Source organism: Orcinus orca, chromosome 1, assembly GCF_937001465.1.
Source record: "Orcinus orca chromosome 1, mOrcOrc1.1, whole genome shotgun sequence".
In the NCBI taxonomy this organism is placed as follows: domain Eukaryota; kingdom Metazoa; phylum Chordata; class Mammalia; order Artiodactyla; family Delphinidae; genus Orcinus; species Orcinus orca.
In genome coordinates, this window is record NC_064559.1 from 62,334,182 (window position 1) to 62,357,282 (window position 23,101).

The 23,101-nt window shown below is 36.4% G+C and overlaps 1 protein-coding gene across 10 annotated transcripts in view; it reads right to left on the reverse strand.

Annotated features, from left to right (window-relative positions):
• Positions 1-23,101, reverse strand: part of DCAF6 (DDB1 and CUL4 associated factor 6) — a 179,938-nt gene that overhangs the window by 104,738 nt on the left and 52,099 nt on the right. For all 10 annotated transcript variants that reach the window (XM_033428015.2, XM_049715486.1, XM_049715488.1 and 7 more), the window contains one exon: positions 19,294-19,479. Coding sequence is in view for 8 of the 10 variants with exons in the window: in XM_049715486.1 (XP_049571443.1) it covers positions 19,294-19,479 (186 nt within the window). In the remaining 2 variants the exon portion in view is untranslated. The remainder of the gene's footprint in view (positions 1-19,293; positions 19,480-23,101) is intronic.

Genomic DNA, 23,101 nt, shown 5'->3' on the forward strand with positions numbered 1-23,101 from the left:
CCTGATACCAAAACCAGACAAGGATGTCACAAAGAAAGAAAACTACAGGCCAATATCACTGATGAACATAGATGCAAAGATCCTCAACAAAATACTAGCAAACAGAATCCAACAGCACATTAAATGGATCATACACCATGATCAAGTGGGGTTTATTCCAGGAATGCAAGGATTCTTCAATATACGCAAATCAATCAACGTGATACACCATATTAACAAATTGAAGGAGAAAAACCATATGATCATCTCAATAGATGCAGAGAAAGCTTTTGACAAAATTCAACACCCATTTATGATAAAAACCCTGCAGAAAGTAGGCATAGAGGGAACTTTCCTCAACATAATAAAGGCCATATATAACAAACCCACAGCCAACATCGTCCTCAATGGTGAAAAACTGAAAGCATTTCCACTAAGATCAGGAACAAGACAAGGTTGCCCACTCTCACCACTCTTATTCAACATAGTTTTGGAAGTTTTAGCCACAGCAATCAGAGAAGAAAAGGAAATAAAAGGAATCCAAATCGGAAAAGAAGAAGTAAAGCTGTCACTGTTTGCAGATGACATGATACTATACATACAGAATCCTAAAGATGCTACCAGAAAACTACTAGAGCTAATCAATGAATTTGGTAAAGTAGCAGGATACAAAATTAATGCACAGAAATCTCTGGCGTTCCTATACACTAAGGATGAAAAATCTGAAAGTGAAATCAAGAAAACACTCCCATTTACCATTGCAACAAAAAGAATAAAATACCTAGGAATAAACCTACCTAAGGAGACAAAAGACCTGTATGCAGAAAATTATAAGACACTGATGAAAGAAATTAAAAATGATACAAATAGATGGAGAGATATACCATGTTCTTGGATTGGAAGAATCAACATTGTGAAAATGACTCTACTACCCAAAGCAATCTACAGATTCAATGCAATCCCTATGAAACTACCACTGGCATTTTTCACAGAACTAGAACAAAAAATCTCACAATTTGTATGGAAACACAAAAGACCCCGAATAGCCAAAGCAATCTTGAGAACGAAAAATGGAGCTGGAGGAATCAGGCTTCCTGACTTCAGACTATACTACAAAGCTACAGTAATCAAGACAGTATGGTACTGGCACAAAAACAGAAATATAGATCAATGGAACAGGATAGAAAGCCCAGAGATAAACCCATGCACATATGGTCACCTTATCTTTGACAAAGGAGGCAGAAATGTACAGTGGAGAAAGGACAGCCTATTCAATAAGTGGTGCTGGGAAAACTGGACAGCTACATGTAAAAGTATGAGATTAGATCACTCCCTAACACCATACACAAAAATAAGCTCAAAATGGATTAAAGACCTAAATGTAAGGCCAGAAACTATCAAACTCTTAGAGGAAAACATAGGCAGAACACTCTATGACATAAATCACAGCAAGATCCTTTTTGACCCACCTCCTAGAGAAATGGAAATAAAAACAAAAGTAAACAAATGGGACCTAATGAAACTTCAAAGCTTTTGCGCAGCAAAGGAAACCATAAAGAAGACCAAAAGACAACCCTCAGAATGGGAGAAAATATTTGCAAATGAAGCAACTGACGAAGGATTAATCTCCAAAATTTATAAGCAGCTCATGCAGCTTAATAACAAAAGAACAAACAACCCAATCCAAAAATGGGCAGAAGACCTAAATAGACATTTCTCCAAAGAAGATATACAGACTGCCAACAAACACATGAAAGAATGCTCAACATCACTAATCATTAGAGAAATGCAAATCAAAACTACAATGAGATATCATCTCACACCAGTCAGAATGGCCATCATCAAAAAATCTAGAAACAATAAATGCTGGAGAGGGTGTGGAGAAAAGGGAACCCTCTTACACTGTTGGTGGGAATGTAAATTGATACAGCCACTGTGGAGAACAGTATGGAGGTTCCTTAAAAAGCTACAAATAGAACTACCATATGACCCAGCAATCCCACTACTGGGCATATACCCTGAGAAAACCATAATTCAAAAAGAGTCATGTACCAAAATGTTCATTGCAGCTCTATTTACAATAGCCCAGAGATGGAAACAACCTAAGTGTCCATCATCGGATGAATGGATAAAGAAGATGTGGCACATATATACAATGGAATATTACTCAGCCATAAAAAGAGACGAAATTGAGCTATTTGTAATGAGGTGGATAGACCTAGAGTCTGTCATACAGAGTGAAGTAAGTCAGAAAGAGAGAGACAAATACCGTATGCTAACACATATATATGGAATTTAAGAAAAAAAAAATGTCATGAAAAACCTAGGGGTGAAACAGGAATAAAGACACAGACTTACTAGAGAATGGACTTGAGGCTATGGGGAGGGGGAAGGGTAAACGGTGACAAAGCAATAAAGAGGCATGGACATGTATACACTACCAAACGTAAGGTAGATAGCTAGTGGGAAGCAGCCGCATAGCACAGGGAGATCAGCTCGGTGCTTTGTGACCGCCTGGAGGGGTGGGATAGGGAGGGTGGGAGGGAGGGTGACGCAAGCAGGAAGAGATATGGGAACATATGTATATATATATAACTGATTCATTTTGTTGTGAAGCTGAAACTAACATACCATTGTAAAGCAATTATGCTCCAATAAAGATGTTTAAAAAAAAAAAAAAAAGAGTTAATATTAAGCTATAGTAATATAGACAGTGTGGTACAAGCATAATCATAAATCACTGGAAGAGAAAAGGTACTGACCAGAAATAGGTGAAAATAGATGTGGTCAAATGACTTATGATCATGATGCAAAAAAAGTTCAGTGGAGAAAAACAATGTTGGAAAACCAGATATCCATATGTAAAATAATGAACTTAAAGCAGTATCTCATACTTTATGAAAAAATTAACACAAAATGGATCATCGATCCAAATGCAAAACATAAAAGTACAAAACTTTTAGGAGTGGGCTTCCCTGGTGGCGCAGTGGTTGAGAGTCCACCTGCCGATGCAGGGGACACAGGTTCGTGCCCCAGTCCGGGAGGATCCCACATGCCGCAGAGCGGCTGGGCCCATGAGCCATGGCCACTGGGCGGTCCGGAGCCTGTGCTCCGCAATGGGAGAGTCCACAATAGTGCGAAGCCCGCGTACCACAAAAAAAATAAATAAATAAAATAAAACTTTTAGGAGAAAATCGTTGTGACATTTGGTTAAACAAAGATTTTTAGACACAACATTGGTTCCCCTCCCAAAATAATAAATTTGATAAAATGGGTTTCTTTAAAATTAAAGAACTCCTTTTTGAAAGATACTGTAAGGAAAATGAAAATACTAGCCATCAACTCAGAGAAAAAAATTGAGTCACATACCTGAAAAATACACAGAACATACTTTTAAAAACCCTCAAAACTCAACAATAAAAAATGAAACAATGGGCAAAAGATTAAACAGACAATTCACCGAAGAAGGCACATGAAGAAACAGGAAAACATGGCTCAAACAAACGAACAAAGTAAATCTCCAGAAACTGACCCTAATAAAAGGGAGACATATGAATTACCTAAAAAAGAATTGAAAGTAATGGTCATAAAGAAATTCAGTGCGCTACAAGAGAATACAAATAGACAGCTAAACAAAATCAGGAAAACAATGCATAAACAAAACGAGAATATTACCAATGAGAAAGAAACCAGAAAAATAGCAAAACAAAAATTATCGAGCTGAAAAATATAGTAACTAAATTTAAAAATTCACTAGAGGCCGATCAACAGCAGGCTGAATCAAGCAGAAAAAAGAATCAGCAAAGTCAAAGATAAGCCATTTGAAATTATCTAGTCAGAGGAACAAAGAAAAGGAATGAAGTGAAAAAGCCTAAGGGACTTATAGGATATCACCAAGATGACCAATATTCCCGTTATAGGAGTTCCAGATGGAGAAAGGGGAGTGGGTAGAGAGCTTATCTGAAAAAAATAATGGCCGAAAACTTCCCAAATCTGAGAAAGAAAATGAACATCCAGATTCAAGAGACTCAGAGGACTCCAACTAGGATGGGCCCAAAGAGGCTCAAATCAAGACATACTATAAACAGCTAGTCAAAAGTGACTTAATCTTGAAAGCAGCAAGAGAAATGTGAATCATTACATACAAAGAAGCTCCCATTAGATCAGTGGATTTCTCAGCAGAAACATTACCAGCCAGAGGGAAGTGGGATAATACATTCAAAGTACTGAAAGAAAAAACCTGCAAACCAAGAATACTATATATCCACCAGAACTGTCCTTTAAAACTGAAGGAGAAATAAAGACGTTCCCAGATAAAGAAAAACTAAGAAAGGTTATCACCACAAAGACCTGCATTACAAGAACTGCTAAAGGAAGTCCTTCAAGTTGAAATCAAAGAAGCTAGACAGCAACACACAGCATATAAAAATATAAAGATTTTGTGGTAAAGGTAAATATACAAATACAAAAATCTGTAATACAGTAATGGTGGTACATAAATCACTTTTGAGTATAGAATTTAAGAAATAAAAGCATTAAAAATTATTATAACACTATGTTAGTGAATATAAAATATAAAAAGACATAGTTTATGACACTGAACAAAGTGGGGCAAGGATGTAAAGGAATAGTATTTTTGTATGTAATTTAAGTTGTTATCAGTTCAAGATAGATTGTTATAACTATGTTTTATGTAATCCTCATGGTAAACACAATGAAAAAAACCTATAAAAGATGCCAAAAAAAACAAGGAAGGAATTAAAGCATGTCATTACTAAAGAAAAAAGAAAATCAATAAAACACAGTGGAAAGCAGAAAGAGAGGAAAAGAGTGACCAAATATTTGCAGGACACACAGAAAAAAATTTTTAATGGCAATAGTGAGTAGTTCCCTATAAGTAACTACTTTAAATGTAAATGGTACAGTACTAAGTGGGAAGTTTATAGTAATAAATATCTACATTAAAAAAGAAGAAAGATCTCAAATCAACAACCTAACTTTACACCTCAAAGAACTAAAAAAAGAACAACAAACTAAAGCTAAAGTTAATAGATGAAGGAAATAATAAAGATTAAGCAGATATAAAGGATATGAAGAATAGAAAAAAGTATAAATGAAATTAAGTTCTTCTCAAAAGAGTATCAAAATCAACAAACCCTCACCTAGACTAACAAGAAAAAAAAACAAAATGACTCAGCAAAAATCAGAAATGAAAGAGGAGACATTACAACTTATACCACAGAAATAAAAAGGATTCTAAGAGACTACTATGAATACAACAACAGATGGAATGACCTAGAAAAAATGAATAAATTTTTAGAAATATACAACTTACCAAGACTAAATAATAGATTAGACAGATAGATAGATACAGATAAACTGAACAAAGCTACACTACAGTAAGGAGACTGAATCAGTAACCAAAAACATCCAAAGAAAGGAAAGCCCAGAACCAGATGGCTTGACAACACCACTTACATTAAAAAATTTACATCAAGGGCTTCCCTGGTGGCGCAGTGGTTGAGAGTCCGCCTGCTGATGCAGGGGACACGGGTTCATGCCCCGGTCCGGGAAGATCCCAAATGCCGCGCAGCGGCTGGGCCCGTGAGCCATGGCCGCTGAGCCTGCGCGTCCGGAGCCTGTGCTCCGCAACGGAAGAGGCCAGCAGTGAGAGGCCCGCATACCGCAAAAAAATAATAAAAAAATAAATAAACAAAAGAAAGTAAGACTACAAACCTGTATTCCTGATGAATACTGATATAAAAATCCTCAGCAAAATGCTAAAAAGAAAAAAAAACCCAAAACAATAACACACTAATAGTCTAAGTCAGATTTACTTCTGAAATGCAAGGATGGTTCAACATACACAAATCAATCAAAGTAATTCATCTCATTATCAAAATGAAGGACAAAAACCATATGATCATCTCAACTAATATAGAAAAAGCATTTGACAAAATACAACACACTTTCATGATAAAAAACACTCAACAAACTAGGAATGGAAGGAAATTACCTCAACATAATAAAGACCATATATGAGAACCTCATAGCTAATATATTCAATGGTGAAAAACCAAAAGCTTTCCCTCTAAGATCAAGAACAAGGCAAAGATACCCACTCTCATCACTTCTATTCAATATAGTATTAGAAGTTCAAGCTACAGCATTAAGGCAAGAAAAAAGAAATAAAAGACATCAAAATTGGAAAGGAAGAAGTAAAATTATCTCTATTTGCAGATAACCTGATCTTATACATAGAAAACTCTAAAGTTTCTGCAACAAAACTATTAGAATAAATGAATACAGCAAAGTTGCAGTTATAAAATCAACACTTAAAAATCAGCTGTATTTATATACAGTAACAATAAACAATCTGAAAATGAAATTAAGAAAACAACCCATTTACAACAGTATCAAAAAAATAAAATACTTGGGAATAAACTTATTCAAGGAGGTGAAAGATCTGTACACTGAAAACTACAAAACAATGCTGAAAGAAATTATAGAAGACACAAATAAATGGAAAGATGTTCTGTGTTCATGGACTGGAAGACTAAATATTGTTAAAATGTCCATATTACACAATGTGACCTATATTTAATGCAATTTCTATCAAAATTCCAAGGACATTTTTACAGAATCAAAAAAAAAACCCTAAAATTCATATGGAATCTCAAAGGACACAAAACAGCCACAACAATCTTCAGAAAGCAAAACAAAGCTGGAGGCCTCACACTTGCTGATTTCAAAGCGTATTACAAAGTTACTACATTTAAAACATTATGACAGACCTACAGACCAATGGAACAGAGTAGAGAACCCAGGAATAAATAAACCCTCACATATGTGGTCACATGATCTTTGAGAAAGGTGCCAAGGCTACACAATAGGGAAAGAATAGTCCCTTCAACAAATGGTATTGAGAAAACTGGATATTCACATGTCCAGTTTTGAAGGAAGTAAGGAAGGAAGAAGGAAGTTGGACCCTTATTTACACCACATACAAAAATTTACATGTATTAAAGACATTTTAATGTAATACTTAAAACTATAAAACTCCTAGAAAAAAACCCTGGGGAAACACTTCATGACTTTAGATTTGGCAATGATTTCTTGGATATGACACCAAAAGCTCAGGCAACAAAAGTGAAAATAGACAATATCAAACTTAAAAACTTCTACACAGCAAAGGAAACAATCATCAGAGTGAAAAGAGAATCAACAGAATGGGAGAAAATGCACACTGCATCTTATAAGGGATTAATAGCCAAAATATATAAAGAGGGACTTCCCTGGTGGTCCAGTGGTTAAGAATCTGTCTTGCAATGCAGGGGACGCAGGTTCAATCTCTGGTCAGGGAACTAAGGTCCCACCTGCCATGGGGCAACTAAGCCCACACATCGAAACTACTAAGCCCACACACTCTGGAGCCCGCGTGCCACAGCTAAAGAGCCCACGCGCTGCAACTACACAGCCCACATGCCACAACTACAGACCCCATGCACTCTGGAGCCCGCACGCCACAACTAGAGAGCCCGTGTGCTGCAACTAATGAACCTGTGCTCTCTGGAGCCCACACACCACAATCAGAGAAAAGCCCGTGCACCACAATGAGGAACCTTCATGCCCAACGAAAGATCCCGCATGCTGCAACTAAGATCAGACCCAGACGCAGGTACCTAAATAACATATATATATGTGTGTGTATATATATGTGTGTGTATATATATATATGTGTGTATATACATATATATAGAACCTCTTCAATTCAACAATAAAGCAATCCAATTAAAAAATGGGCAAAGTACTTGAATAGACATTTTTCCAAAGATATACAAATGACCAACATACACAAAAAGAGCTAACTCAACATCACTAATTAAGGAAGCAAATAAAAACCTCATTTAGCTATCTCTTCACACGTTAGAATGGCCACTATTTTTAAAAAAAAAGAAAATAACAAGTGTTGACAAGGATGTGGAGAAATTGCAACCTCTGTGCACTTTTATTGGGAATGGAAAATGGTACAGCTGCTATGGAGAAAAGTATGGAAATTCCTCAGAAAACTAAAAATAGAATAATCATATGATCCAGCAATCCCACTTCTGTGTATATATATCTAAAAGAATTGAAAACAGAACCTTGAAGAGATATTTGTACACTCCTGTGTTCATTACAGCATTATTCACAACAGCTAAGAGGTAGAAGCATCCCAAATGATCATTGATGGGTAAACAAGTAAAGAAAATATGGTATATATATACAATGGAATACTATTAAGCCTTAACAAAGAAGGAAATCCTGTCATATGCTACAATACAGATGAAACTTGAGGACACTGTGCTAACTAAAATAAGCCAGTCACAAAATGACAATTTCTGCATGATTCTACTTCTGTGAGGTATTTAAACTTATCAAACTCTTAGAAACAGAAAGTAGAACGGTAGTTGTCAGATGCTGGGATAAGGGGGAAGAGGAGAACTGTTCAATGGACGCAAAGTTTTAGTTTTGAACAAAAAACTATATTCCAATCACAGTGTATAGATATTCAGCAAAAAAAACCTTTGGCAAAAGGTTATATACTGTTAAAACATCCTTATATAGGCTGCCTCTTTTGTTTATGTGCTGTTTGCAATTCTGATTTAATTTTCTAAGAAGTAAATTATGTTTATACAAAAAAGATCCATAGGGGAGAAAAAAATAAACTCCTACTTCATATTAGCAGAAAAATCAAATCCAGGTGAATTATAAGATTTAAATGGAGGGCTTCCCTGGTGGCACAGTGGTTGAGTCCGCCTGCCGATGCAGGGGACACGGGTTCGTGCCCCGGTCTGGGAAGGTCCCACATACCGCGGAGTGGCTGGGCCCGTGAGCCATGGCCGCTGAGCCTGCGCGTCCGGAGCCTGTGCTCCGCAACGGGAGAGGCCACAACAGTGAGAGGCCAAGTACCGCAAAAAAAAAAAAAAAGATTTAAATGGAAAAGACAAAACAATAAACTTTCTAAAAGAGAAAACAGAAGAATGCCTCCATAACCTTCATATAAGATTTTTTTGACATCTTTATTTAATAGAGTATAATTGCTTTACAATGGTGTGTTAGTTTCTGCTTTAAAACAAAGTGAATCAGTTATACATATACATATGTCCCCATATCTCTTCCCTCTTGCATCTCCCTCCCTCCCACCCTCCCTATCCCACTCCTCTAGGTGGTCACAAAGCACCGAGCTGATCTCCCTGTGCTGAGCTGATCTCCCTGTGCTATGCGGCTGAAGAAAAGTTTTTTTCAGCAGGATGCAGAAAGCGCTAACAATAAAGGAAAAGACCAATGCATTAGACAACACTGAGAACTTCTACTCATCACAAGACACCATCAGGAGGGTGAAAATACAACCACAGAGTGGAAGAGATAGCTTCATATGCAGAAGATATAAGAAATTTCTATAAATCAACAATAATAATGAAATAAAATGGACAACCCAATAGAAAGATTAGGAAAGAAATCTGAATAGGCACTTGACAAGACAGTACATCCAAATAACCAATAAACATATGAAGAGATGCTCAACCTCAGAAGTATCAACAGAAAAAGGCATTTTAAACCACAAGAACCTGTCAAAATTAGAAATTAACAATACCAATTGTTGGTGAAGATGAGGAGCAATAGGAATTCTTATATGCCATTGGTGGGAATGAAAGCTGTTACACTTTGGAAAACTATTTGGCATTATCTCTAAAATAAACAAATACGTACCCTGTGACCGAACAAGTTTACCTCTAAACATAAATATACTGAAAGTCATGTAAAGGAATGTTCTCCAAACTGGAAATCAAATTTAAAATTTTCATCAACAGCAGAACAGATCAATCAGCTGTGGTTTATTCACACGATGGAATACTAAAAAGCAATGAAAATGAACATATTATACTTGTACCCAACATGGATGAATTTCACAAATGTAAGATAAGATTTTGTTCAGCAAAAGACATCAAATTCAAAAACAAAAAGAAACAGAAGACCATTTAATATGACTTCATTTATATAATGTTCAAAAACAGAAAAACTAAGGTGGTTAGAAAAATGAGGTGTTGGAAGTCAGGATAAAGGGGCTTCTGGGAAACTTCATGCCTTATATTTCTTTTTCTTTTTTTAAATATTTATTTATTTATTTATTGGTTGCACAGGATCTTAGTTGCAGTAGGCAGGCTCCCTGGTTGCGGTTCCAGGGCTCCTTAGTTGCAGCAGGTAACCTCTTTAGTTGCGGCATGTGGGCTCCTTAGTTGTGGCATGTGAACGCTTAGTTGCAGCATGCATGTGAGATCTAGTACCCTGACCAGGGACTGAACCCAGGCCCCCTGCATTGGGAGCACGGAGTTATCCACTACGCCACCAGGGAAGTCCCAATGCCTTATATTTCTTGATCTTTGTGGTTGTTACATGTACAGATTCACTTTGTGATATTTTACTGAGCTATATGCTTAGTGTTTATGTACTTTACCTACATGTTTTATACATCAATGGAAAAAAACAATTTTAATGGTAGATAGAATAAGAAGGTTTTAACATGTATCTCATCAGAATTCCAGAATAAAGGAATACAGAGAGGAGGCTAGGAGATCTGCCTCAGATACCTGACACAAAACAAATATTAAAATATTTGCTTCCTAAGAAACGGGCTTTCAGATAGAGTTCCTCAGACAACACTAAGGCAAGGGAAAGAACCTCAATCTAGCTGAATTAAAAGGTAAAGAAAGTACAACTTCAGGTGGAGGAACCAAGATGGTGGAGTAGAAGGACGTGCTCTCACTCCCTCTGGCAAGAACACCAGAATCACAACTAGCTGCTGGACAATCATCGACAGGAAGACACTGGAACACACCAAAAAAGATACCCACCAACACACCAAAGAAGAAGAAGGCACAATGAGACAGTAGGAGGGGTGCAATCAGAGTAAAATCAAATCATCGACAGGAAGACACTGGAACACACCAAAGAAGATACCCACCAATACACCAAAAAAGAAGAAGGCACAATGAGACAGTAGGAGGGGTGCAATCAGAGTAAAATCAAATCCCATAACTGGTGGGTGGGTGATTCACACACTGGAGAACACTTATACCACAGAAGTCCACCCACTGGAGTGAAGGTTCTGAGCCCCACGTCAGACTTCCCAACCTGTGGGTCCAGCAATCGGAGGAGGAATTCCTAGAGAATCAGCCTTTGAAGCCTAGTGGGAATTGACAGCAGGACTTCAACAGGACTGGGGGAAACAGAGACCCCAAACTTGGAGGGCACACACAAAGTAGTGTGCATATCGGGACCCAGGGGAAGGAGCACTGACCCCAGGGGAGACTGAACCAGACCTACCTGCTAGTGTTGGAGGGTCTCCTGCAGAGGCAGCGGGTGGCTGTGGCTACCATGGGGACAAGGACACTTGTCTAGCAGCAGGAGTTCTGGGAAGTACTTCTTGGCGTGAGCCTTCCCAGAGTCTGTCATTAGCCCCACCAAGGAGCCAGGGTAGGCTCCAGTGTTGGGTTTCCTCAGGCCAAACAACCAACAGGGAGGGAACCCAGCCCCACCCATCAGCAGTCAAGTGGATTAAAGATTTACTGAGCTCTGCCCACCAGAGCAACAGTCAGCTCTACCCACCACCAGTCCCTCCCATCAGGAAACTTACACAAGGCTCTTAGATAGCCTCATCCACCAGAGGGCAGACAGCAGAAGCAAGAAGAACTACAACACTGCAGCCTGTGGAACAAAAACCACATTCACAGAAAGATAGACAAGATGAAAAGGCAGAGGGCTATGTACCAGATGAAAGAACAAGATAAAACCCCAGAAAAACAACTAAATGAAGTGGAGATAGGCAACCTTCCAGAAAAAGGAATAATGACAGTGTCACTGTCAGAATAATGACAGTGAAGATGATCCAGGACCTCGCAAAAAGAATGGAGGCAAAGATCCGGAATATGCAAGAAATGTTTAACAAAGACCTAGAAGAATTAAAGAACAAACAGATAAACACTACAATAACTGAAATGAAAACTACACTAGAAGGAATCAATAGCAGAATAACTGAGGCAGAATAATGGATGAGTGACCTGGAAGACAGAAAGGTGGAATACACTGCTGTGGAACAGAATAAAGAAAAAAGAATGAAAAGAAATGAAGGCAGCCTAAGAGACCTCTGGGACAACATTAAATGCAACAACATTCGCATTATATGGGTCCCAGAAGGAAAAGAGACAGAGAAAGGACCCGAGAAAATATTTGAAGAGATTATAGTCGAAAACTTCCCTAACATGGGAAAGGAAATAGCCACCTAAGTCCAGGAAGCACAGCAAGTCCCAAACAGGGTAAACCCAAGGAGGAACACATCGAGACACATAGTAATAAAATTGGCAAAAATTAAAGATAAATTACTGAAATCAGCAAGGGAAAAACAACAAATAATATACAAGGGAACTCCCGTAAGGTTAATAGCTGATTTCTCAGTAGAAATGCCACAAGACAGAAGGGAGTGGCATGACATACTTAAAGTGATGAAAGGGAAAAACCTACAACCAAGATTACTCTACCCAGCAAGGATCTCATTCAGATTCGATGGAGAAATCAAAAGCTTTACAGACAAGCAAAAGCTAAGAGAATTTAGCACCACCAAACCAGCTCTACAAAAAATGCTAAAGGAACTTCTCTAAGTGGGAAACACAAGAGAAGAAAAGGACCTACAAAAACAAACCCAAAACAATTAAGAAAATGGACAAAGGAACATACATATCAATAATTACCTTAAATGTGAATGGATTAAATGCTCCAACCAAAAGACACATGCTTGTTGAATGGATACAAAAACAAGACCCATATATATGCTGTCTACAAGAGACCCACTTCAGACCTAGGGACACATACAGACTAAAAGTGATGGGATGGAAAAAGATATTCCATGCCAAATGAAATCAAAAGAAAGCTGGAGTAGCTATACTCTTATCAGATAAAATAGACTTTAAAATAAAGAATGTTACAAGAGACAAGGAAGGACACTACATAATGATCAAGGGATCAATCCAAGAAGCAGATATAACAATTATAAATATATATACACCCAACATAGGAGAACCACAATACATAAGGCAACTGCTAACAGCCATAAAAGAGGAAATCGACAGTAACACAGTAATACTGGGGGACTTTAACACCTCACTCACACCAATGGACAGATCATCCAAAATGAACATAAATAATGAAACAGACGCTTTAAATGACACAATAGACCAGATACATTTAATTGATATTTATAGGACATTCCGTCCATAAAAAGCAGATTACACTTTCTTCTCCAGCACGCACAGAACATTCTCCAGGATAGATCACATCTTGGGTCACAAATCAAGCCGCAGTAAATTTAAGGAAATTGAAAACATATCAAGCATCTTTTCTGACCACAACGCTATGAGATTAGAAATGAAATACAGGGAAAAAACGTAAAAAACACAAACACATGGAGGCTAAACAATAGGCTACTAAAAAACCAAGAGATCACTGAAGAAATCAAAGAGGAAATCAAAAAATACCTAGAGACAAATGACAATGAAAACAATGATCCAAAACCTATGGGATGCAGCAAAAGCAGTTCTAAGAGGGAAGTTTATAGCTATACAAGCCTACCTCAAGAAACAAGAAAAATCTCAAGTAAACAATCTAACCTTATACCTAAAGGAACTAGAAGAGAAAGAAGAACTAACAAAACCCAAAATTAGCAGAAGGAAAGAAATCATCAAGATCAGAGCAGAAATAAATGAAATAAAAACAAAGAAAACAATAGCAAAGATCAATAAAACTAAAAGCTGGTTCTTTAAGAAGATAAACAAAATTGATAAAGCATTAGCCAAACTCATCAAGAAAAAGAGGGAGAGAACTCAAATCAATAAAATTAGAAATGAAAAAGAAGAAGTTACAACAGACACCGAAGAAATACAAAGCATCCTAAGAGACTACTACAACAACTCTATGCCAATAAAATGGACAATGTGGAAGAAATAGAAAAATTCGTAGAAAGGTATAACCTTCCAAGACTGAACCAGGAAAAAACAGAAAACATGAACAGAACAACCACAAGGAATGAAATTGAAAGTGTGATTAAAAATTTTCCAACAAACAAAATTCCAGGACCAGATGGCTTCACAGGTGAATTCTATCAAACATTTAGAGAAGAGCTAACACCCATCCTTCTCAAACTCTTCCCAAAAATTGCAGAAGAAGGAACACTCCCAAACTCATTCTATGAGGCCACCATCACCCTGATACCAAAACCAGACAAAGATACCACAAAAAAAGAAAATTACAGACCAATATCACTGATGAAGAGAGATGCAAAAATCCTCAACAAAATACTAGCAAACAGAATCCAGCAACACATAAAAGGATCATACACTATGATCAAGTGGGATTTATCCCAGGGATGCAAGGATTCTTCAATATATGCAAATCAATCAATGTGATACACCATATTAACAAACTGAAGAATAAAAACCATATGATCATCTCAATAGATGTAGAAAAAGCTTTTGACAAAATTCAACATCCATTTATGATAAAAACTCTCCAGAAAGTGGGCAGAGAGGGAACCTACCTCAACATACTAAAGGCCATATACAACAAATCCACAGCAAACATCATTCTCAATGGTGAAAAACTGAAAGCATTTCCTCTAAGATCAGGAATGAGACAAGGATGTCCACTCTCACCACTACTATTCAACATAGTTTTGGAAGTCCTAGTCACGGCAATCAGAGAAGAAAAAGAAATAAAAGGAATACAAATTGGAAAAGAAGAAGTCAAACTGTCACTGTTTGCAGATGACATGATACTATACATAAAGAATCCTAAAGATGCCACCAGAAAACTATTAGAGCTAATCAATGAATTTGGTAAAGTTGCAGGATACAAAACTAATGCACAGAAATCTCTTGTATTCCTATACACTAATGATGAAAAATCTGAAAGAGAAATTATGGAAACACTCCCATTTACCATTGCAACAAAAAGAATAAAATACCTAGGAATAAACCTACCTAGGTAGACAAAAGACCTGTATGCAGAAAACTATAAGACACTGATGAAAGAAATCAAAGATACCAACAGATGGAGAGATATACCATGTTCTTAGATTGGAAGCATCAATATTGTGAAAATGACTATATTACCCAAAGCAATCTACAGATTGAATGCAATCCCTATCAAATTACCAATGGCATTTTTTTACAGAACTAGAACAAATCATCTTAAAATTTGTATGGAGACACAAAAGACCCTGAATAGCCAAAGCAGTCTTGAGGGAAAAAATGGAGCTGGAGGAATCAGACTCCCTGACTTCAGACTATACTACAAAGCTATAGTCATCAACACAATATGGTACTGGCACAAAAAACAGAAACATAGATCAATGGAACAAGATAGAAAGCCCAGAGATAAACCCACACATGTATGGTCAACTAATCTATGACAAAGGAGGCAAGGATATATAATGGAGAAAAGACAGTCTCTTCAATAAGTGGTGCTGGTAAAACTGGACAGCTACATGTAAAAGAATGAAATTAGAACACTCCCTAACACCATACACAAAAATAAACTCAAAATGGATTTGAGACCTAAATGGAAGACCGGACACTATAAAACTTAGAGGAAAACATAGGAAGAACACTCTTTGTCATAAATCACAGCAAGATATTTTTTGATCCACCTCCTAGATTAATGGAAATAAAACCAAAAATAAACAAATGGGACCTAATGAAACTTCAAAGCTTTTGCACAGCAAAGGAAACCATAAACAAGACGAAAAGACAACCCTCAGAATGGGAGAAAATATTTGCAAACGAAACAGCAAAGGATTAACCTCCAAAATATATAAACAGCTCATGCAGCTCAATATTAAAGAAACAAACAACCCAATGCAAAAATGCGCAAAAGACCTAAATAGACATTTCTCAAAGAAGACATACAGATGGCCAAGAAGCACATGGACAGCTGCTCAACATCACTAATTATTTGAGAAATGTAAATCAAAACTACAATGAGGTATCACCTCACACCAGTTAGAATGGGCATCATCAGAAAATCTACAAACAACAAATGCTGGAGAGGGTGTGGAGAAAAGGGAATCCTCTTGCACTGCTGGTGGGAATGTAAATTGATACAGCCACTATGGAGAACAGTATGGAGGTTCCTTAAAAAACTAAAAATAGAATTACCATACATATGTCCCAGCAATCCCACTACTGGGCATATACCCAGAGAAAACCATAATTCAAAAAGACACATGCACCCCAATGTTCACTGCAGCACTATTTACAACAGTCAGGTAATGGAAGCAACCTAAATGCCCGTCAACAGACAAACGGATAAAGAAGATGTGGTACATATATACAATGGAATATTACTCAGCCATAAAATGGAACGAAATTGAGTCATTTGTTGAGACGTGGATGGATCTAGAGACTGTCATACAGAGTGAAGTAAGTCAGAATGAGAAAAACAAATATTGTTTATTAACGCATGTATGCAGAACCTAGAAAAATGGTACAGATGACCCGGTTTGCAGGGCAGAAGTTGAGACACAGATGTAGAGAACAAATGTATGGACACCAAGGGGGGAAAACCGCTGTGGGGTGGGGATGGTGGTGTGCTGAATTGGGCGATTGGGATTGACATGTATACCGTGATGTGTATAAAACTGATGACTAATAAGAACCTGCAGTATAAAAAAACAAACAAACAAACAAAAAACAACTAATACTAAACTTTCTTTGGGTTATTTGTATGGAAATATGTTAATATAAATGTTTCAGACATTACAAGAAATTTCTAAAAATCTTATATGTTCTGGTATAATTGTATAAGTCATAATTCTAGTTATTACTTTAAAATGTATGTCTCAGAAATAACTAAATTTCCTTGTCAATTGCATTATTATGAACTTTCATCAAATCTTTAACCATGGTCATTTTTTAAGTCTTTTGTCATTTACAGACAGTTCTGGGTGTACTCTGATGCTTTTGCAAAAATGTTCCTATAAAAGGCTTTCATCTTCAAGGAATTCATGGAAAAGACTCTGACAAGTACAGGTTTCTGGTAACTGACTATACTGCTGAACTGAATGAATAAGCATTTTCAGAACTCTAATGGAAAACTGATGAATTCATACAAGTGCTAACAAAACATCAAGATAAAAAAAAATAATTACATGGGACTGAGTGAACTGATGAGGATGATTATAATTTTTGTGACTTTCTGTTTGAATAAAAAAAAATATCCCACAAGGACTCAGAGGTAAAAAATATACAAATCAATTCTCACTGCAAAGTAAAGGAGCTGTTACAGTGGAGGATTACTGGACTGAATGTCAATCTTATGACATAGTATGAGTGTGTTTCGTGTTTGGTAATTGCAATCGTTGCTTTTGTTGTGGTCATGTATTTACAATGCTTGGTGTCAGTTTATTTATCTCTTGTAAAAATAAAATACAATGTGTGTGTGTGAAAAAATTAATCAATTAATTAATCAATTAATTAAAAAAATAAAAGGTAAAGGACAAAAAAAATACAGAGAATGGTAGAGAATAATCAAAGACTTACTAACTACAAATTTCCCTCATTTTTCAAGATTCCAGTTTCTAAGATCAAGAACATAAATTCCAAGTATGAAAAATAAAAAGCAAATCCATACCTTGATACACTGTTGTGACATTAATTAAGAAGAAATAAAAACAGTGAAGAAAAACAGAATTACCTGTAGTCAAGGAAGAGAGATAAGTTAACTACAAAGGAACCACAATTAGACTGACTTCTCAATTTTAAAAGTAAGGGCAGAATACAGTGGAATATCACCTGAAACAAAATAACTGTCAAACTATAAGTGTGTACCTAGTAAAACTACCTTTGAAGAACTGACATGAAAAAGATATTTTCTGGAAAAGGATGAAAAGGGAAGAAGTGAATGAAAGAAAGGAAAGGAAAATAGGAAACTAAAACTGTTTTAGATCAACAAACTCTCACCTAGACGAACTGGTAAAGACTGTACTTTACCAGGTACAAAATGACCCCACATAGAAAATCCGTAACAGAAGAGCCAAAGGTATTGGTAAATATGTCGGTAAATCTAAACAAACACTAACTGATAAAACAATGATAATATTTTAATTCATGAGGGGAAAAACAGAATATAACTACATTCTGAACAACATAAAACTTATATCTATATAAAATTAGACAAGGGATGAAGAGATTATAATGTGCTAAGGTGTACATTCAGGAGAAGGGCAAAGTTATTTATTGACTTTATACTTTGTTAATTACTCTTGTAAAACATGAATGTCCATCTTCCTTGCAAATAGCGGAAACAAAATGGGCCAAATGCAAAACCTTCAAGCAATTCAAAATGAAGGCAAAAAGAGGAGGGAGAAATTAATAGGGGAAAATTTTTTCAAATAGAAAACTTATAATAAGATATAAAAATAGATCCAAATATATCAGCACTCACAATAAACATAAATTGACTGAAATCTCCAGTTAAAAGCCAAATTTGTGAGAAACGGATAAGAAAAAAAAATCCAGCTATAGAATACTATTTTTATAAGTACACATCATAAAATAAGGGTACAGAAGAACTGAAATTCAAGTAATGGAAAAAGATATACCAGGTTAAAAGAATATAGGAAAACAATGAATCATCTGATACAAAGAAATGAAATGACAAAATTATAAAGGAGCATTCTGAAGAGTAGGCAATTTTTCTGAACCAAAGCAGTATAATTGAGTCTCAGATTCATTTCACCTCATTTAATTCAGTTTAGGGCTTCAGTTTATTAATATCCTTTAGGAATCGGATTCTTTTGTCTACTGTACTAGCGTCCCTTCTGACCTGAACGTTTGATAAGCATGCCGGTAGTGACTTTATGCAAAACAGTGAGAAAGTGGTTACGAAGTTAAAGCCTAGTATAGAGCCCTATAGCACAATAAAGAAGCATCTATAAAGGCTGATATCTGTTTGCTTAGAGTATAGTTGCTCAAGGAATTACAAACCCCATTACTATTACTCACATCTTATTCTTTAACTTTATTCACAAGCCTATCAAGATACATTTTCTCAAATACTGAAATCTAGATATTGTCAATAATATCTTTACCTATTTATGCATGAATGTGTACATACACACAAATCTTCACATATGTACATACACATATCTATCTACACATACATACACACCTATACAAAACAAACACAAATATGTCATATAGATAAATCACAGTAATACTGTACCTCATAGGTAGTTCCATAATGGCACGTAAATTGGCATTGTCTGTTGGTTTCTGCATCTTGCTCAACATTGGTATAAAATATTACTCCATCTCCAGAGCAGGATACAATCTGCTTATCATTTGTGCATGGTAAGAACTTTGCACTAAATATATTTGCTCGGTGCCCTGAACGAATTGTTGTCAAAACCTAAAACACAGAGAGGAAGTAGTTCTTAGTAATTTATTAGTTCCTAAAAAGAAACATTCAAATTCAATATAATCACAGCCAGGAATAAATTCTCATTAACATTCTCATCTCAAATGAAAAAATATCATTTGATTCCAAACTATTGTAATTAGAAAAAAAAGATATCAGAATCTCACATATTTTCTTTATTTTTCTCTGAGATGTGAAGAAGATTAAGTATCAACAGGAATAGTGCTGAAACTGAGTCCCCCTAAAACTGAGTTCCTCTGCAGAGTTTATGATTAACCTGTCTATCCAAATTTTATTCCGTCTCGTCCAACATCTGTTCCTCTCATGACTGAGGAGAATCAAAGAAAATGGGGGACTGAAACCAAGCAGGACCCTGTGGGGCCATCCCAGGCATAAAAGCCTTTCAATGTCCCCTGTTTCTTGTTTGTAGGAAGAAGGCTTTTAGCCTCCTACGCCTTCCCTGAGTTCCAAAGGGCAGATTAAACAGTTACGAATTAGGGGACTGAGAAAATGCAGAAACTGCAAAGGGAACCGGTCCTGGTTCTCTGCAGGAAGGAGAAGGGATTGTGCATAACAATTTGATACATATCTTTGAGTTCTTCTATAGGAACTAAGCCCCTCCCACCCAGGTGGAGGATGGTAACTTCAGGCTGGGCACAAGCATGTGGACCCCAGACTGACTGGAGATTCTTAGAACACCACCCTGTTACCTCACTACCAGCCAACCAGAGGAGGGTTACACACCCAGCAGCCCTCCCCCAGATTTCTGCCTATAAAAATGTCTTCCCTGAAACCCATGGGGAGTTTGGGTCTTTTGAGCAGGAGTCACCTGTTCTCCTTGCATGGCCCTTGCAATAAACCTTTCTCTGCTCCAAACTCTGACATTTAGGTTTGTTTGGCCTCATTGTGCATCAGGCACACAAACTTGGCTTCAACAACAGTGTCTTGAAAATTAAATATACATATTTCCACCTACTTGGTGTATCTGACTCATTCATAAACCCTCAGTAAATATAAAAAGACTATCTTGATTGACTTTTGAAACTGTTTACTAGATGATTATTAAGTTATTCCCTTTCAGGATGAAGAAATAAAAGTAAACTGAATTTAAATGAATCATAAAGTAATGAAATGGTACAGATGAGGATACAGCAGAACTTCCTACATCTAACTCCTTAATAATTTAAAAGACCAGAATTCCTGTTACAGAAATACAGTTTAAAATAAATATTTTAATATTTGTAACATACACTGCAGGTAAAAGACGAAATCCCCCAACAGTGTTTAAAAATTGAGAGGGGGGGAAAAAAACCCAACAAAACCTGATTTTTTTAAAAATGGGCAAAAGATCTGAAGAGATAGTCCAAAGATATACAAATGGCCCTTAAAAATGTGAAAAAGCATCTAAGTTTATTCATAAAGGAAATGTAAATTGAAACTACATTGAGATTACTAATTCCCACTTTTCAGACTGGGAAAAATTCAAAAGCTTGACAACATACTGTATAAGTGAGTATGCGGGGCGGTGGGGGCGGAGGGGGGGTGGCGCGGAACACCAGGCTCTTTAAACAATTCTGGTGGGACTGCTAAATGGTACAAGACCAATGGGGAGGAATTTAGCAGCACCTCACAAAACCACATATGCGTTAACCCTTTGATCAGACAAGTCTATTTCTAAGAATTTATGCTGAAGATACACCTCCAATAATACTAAAAAAAAAAGTACCAAGTTACTTACTGAGTTATTTATAATAGCAAAACACAGGAGACTGGCTGAATAAATTATGGTACATCCCCACAATGTATTATATACAATGGGAATTTAATGCAATGGGAATATCTGGTGTGCTTTTTTAAAAAAAAATGTGCTCAAAATAAGGGAATATGTCAAAACACAGACACAAAGTTGCTTTAGTTCACTTTAAATGTCTTACTGAACAAAACTAACACAACACTGTAAAGCAACTATACTCCAATAAAATGTTTTAAATAAATAAATAAAAGAACAACAAAAAATGTCTTACTGAACAAACTGGGGCAATTCAAGCATCAATAAAAATATCAGTGATAGATTATAATTTATTGAATAAAAATAAAAATCTATAATCCCACAGTAATTTTTTCACAAAGGTGGCAAAGACAAAGGAAATGCTCTTATTCACAGAATAATGTCAATTAATAAATGCAGAATGACAGAATTAAAAATCACTATTTATAACCACATTATAACAACTGATTAAGGCAAGAATCAATGAATACTGAAACCACTGTGTGAAAGATTGCTATGAAAGAGAATATTCACACAGTCCCAACACACTACTCCCCCGTAGCTTATAATCACAAAGGGTAAATGTACCTACACAATGGAAAGATCAAACTTAACATCACCAATTAGGGGACAAATTAATATCAGGTACTACAACATCACCCATGGAGAATTCCTAGCAAAAATGTTTAATGTTAATCTACTCATGAAGAAACAATCAGACAAATCCAAATGGAGGGACATTCTATAAAATAACTTGACTGATATGTCAATATAACAATAAAACAACATATCAATGTCATGAAAGACCAAAAAGTTGAATGAACTGTTCTAAAGGAGACAAAGGAAATATGACAAATAAATGAAATATGTGGTGCTGGATTGGGGGTTGGATTGAAGGAGGCATGGCAGTGACAAAATTACTGAAATGGGAAAATTTGAACATGGACTATACATGTATATATGTGCACGTATTATGTGTGTATATATGTAATATACCATGGACGAAGAATGTCACCTGCCATATCAGTAAACAAAGGATGTTGCATCCAACCGTCACTGCAGGCCCCACCCCCCCCATGGTGCACCCTGAGGGGAACTCAGAACAGCGATAAGCAGGCTGCCAGCCATCAAGCCATCAGTCTCTGCAGCCACCCCCAATGGTGCACCCTGAGGGGATTCAAGATAGAGAAAAAGAGGATACAGACCATAGATAGTTAAGGTACATAGCAAAGGAACAATTTCAATAAGCCCAGATTCTTGCATCTTCCCAAACAAAGAGCTAAATTCTTGAACTTGAGATGTCTGGGGTTTTTTAATTAGCAGTAATCTTTTGATGTTCTGACTACCTAGGGTTTTTTTGCAAAAACTCTTATATATCCTAGCTCCTCCTTTACCTCTCCAGAACAGTCCCTCAGAGCTATCTGAGAGGCTGTCTCCCTGGCTTAAGTCCTCGGTATATCCACCAAATAAAACATATTTCTCAACTTTTAGGTTGTGCATTTTTTTCAGTTGACAGTACAAAACTGTATATATTATACAAATATGATAACAGCATATGGTCAATTCTCATTACTACTGGTAGTTGTGCTCTGTAAAGTCACCACAAACACTGAAAAAGCAAGTGCTGAATCACTGCTCCTACGGAAATACAGGGTTAGGTTCCTGTGAGGCTCTGGTCACAATATTTTCATCAACTAATCAATAAGTAACTTTGTTTCATGTGTTTCTGTTTAAAGACACTTTATTTGATATATATTGTTGATTCATTAACATTGAACTTATGGCCAACAGCACTGTAACTCATGCCTAAATGAAGCTTGTCTAACATATTTTCTCCATAAAGCA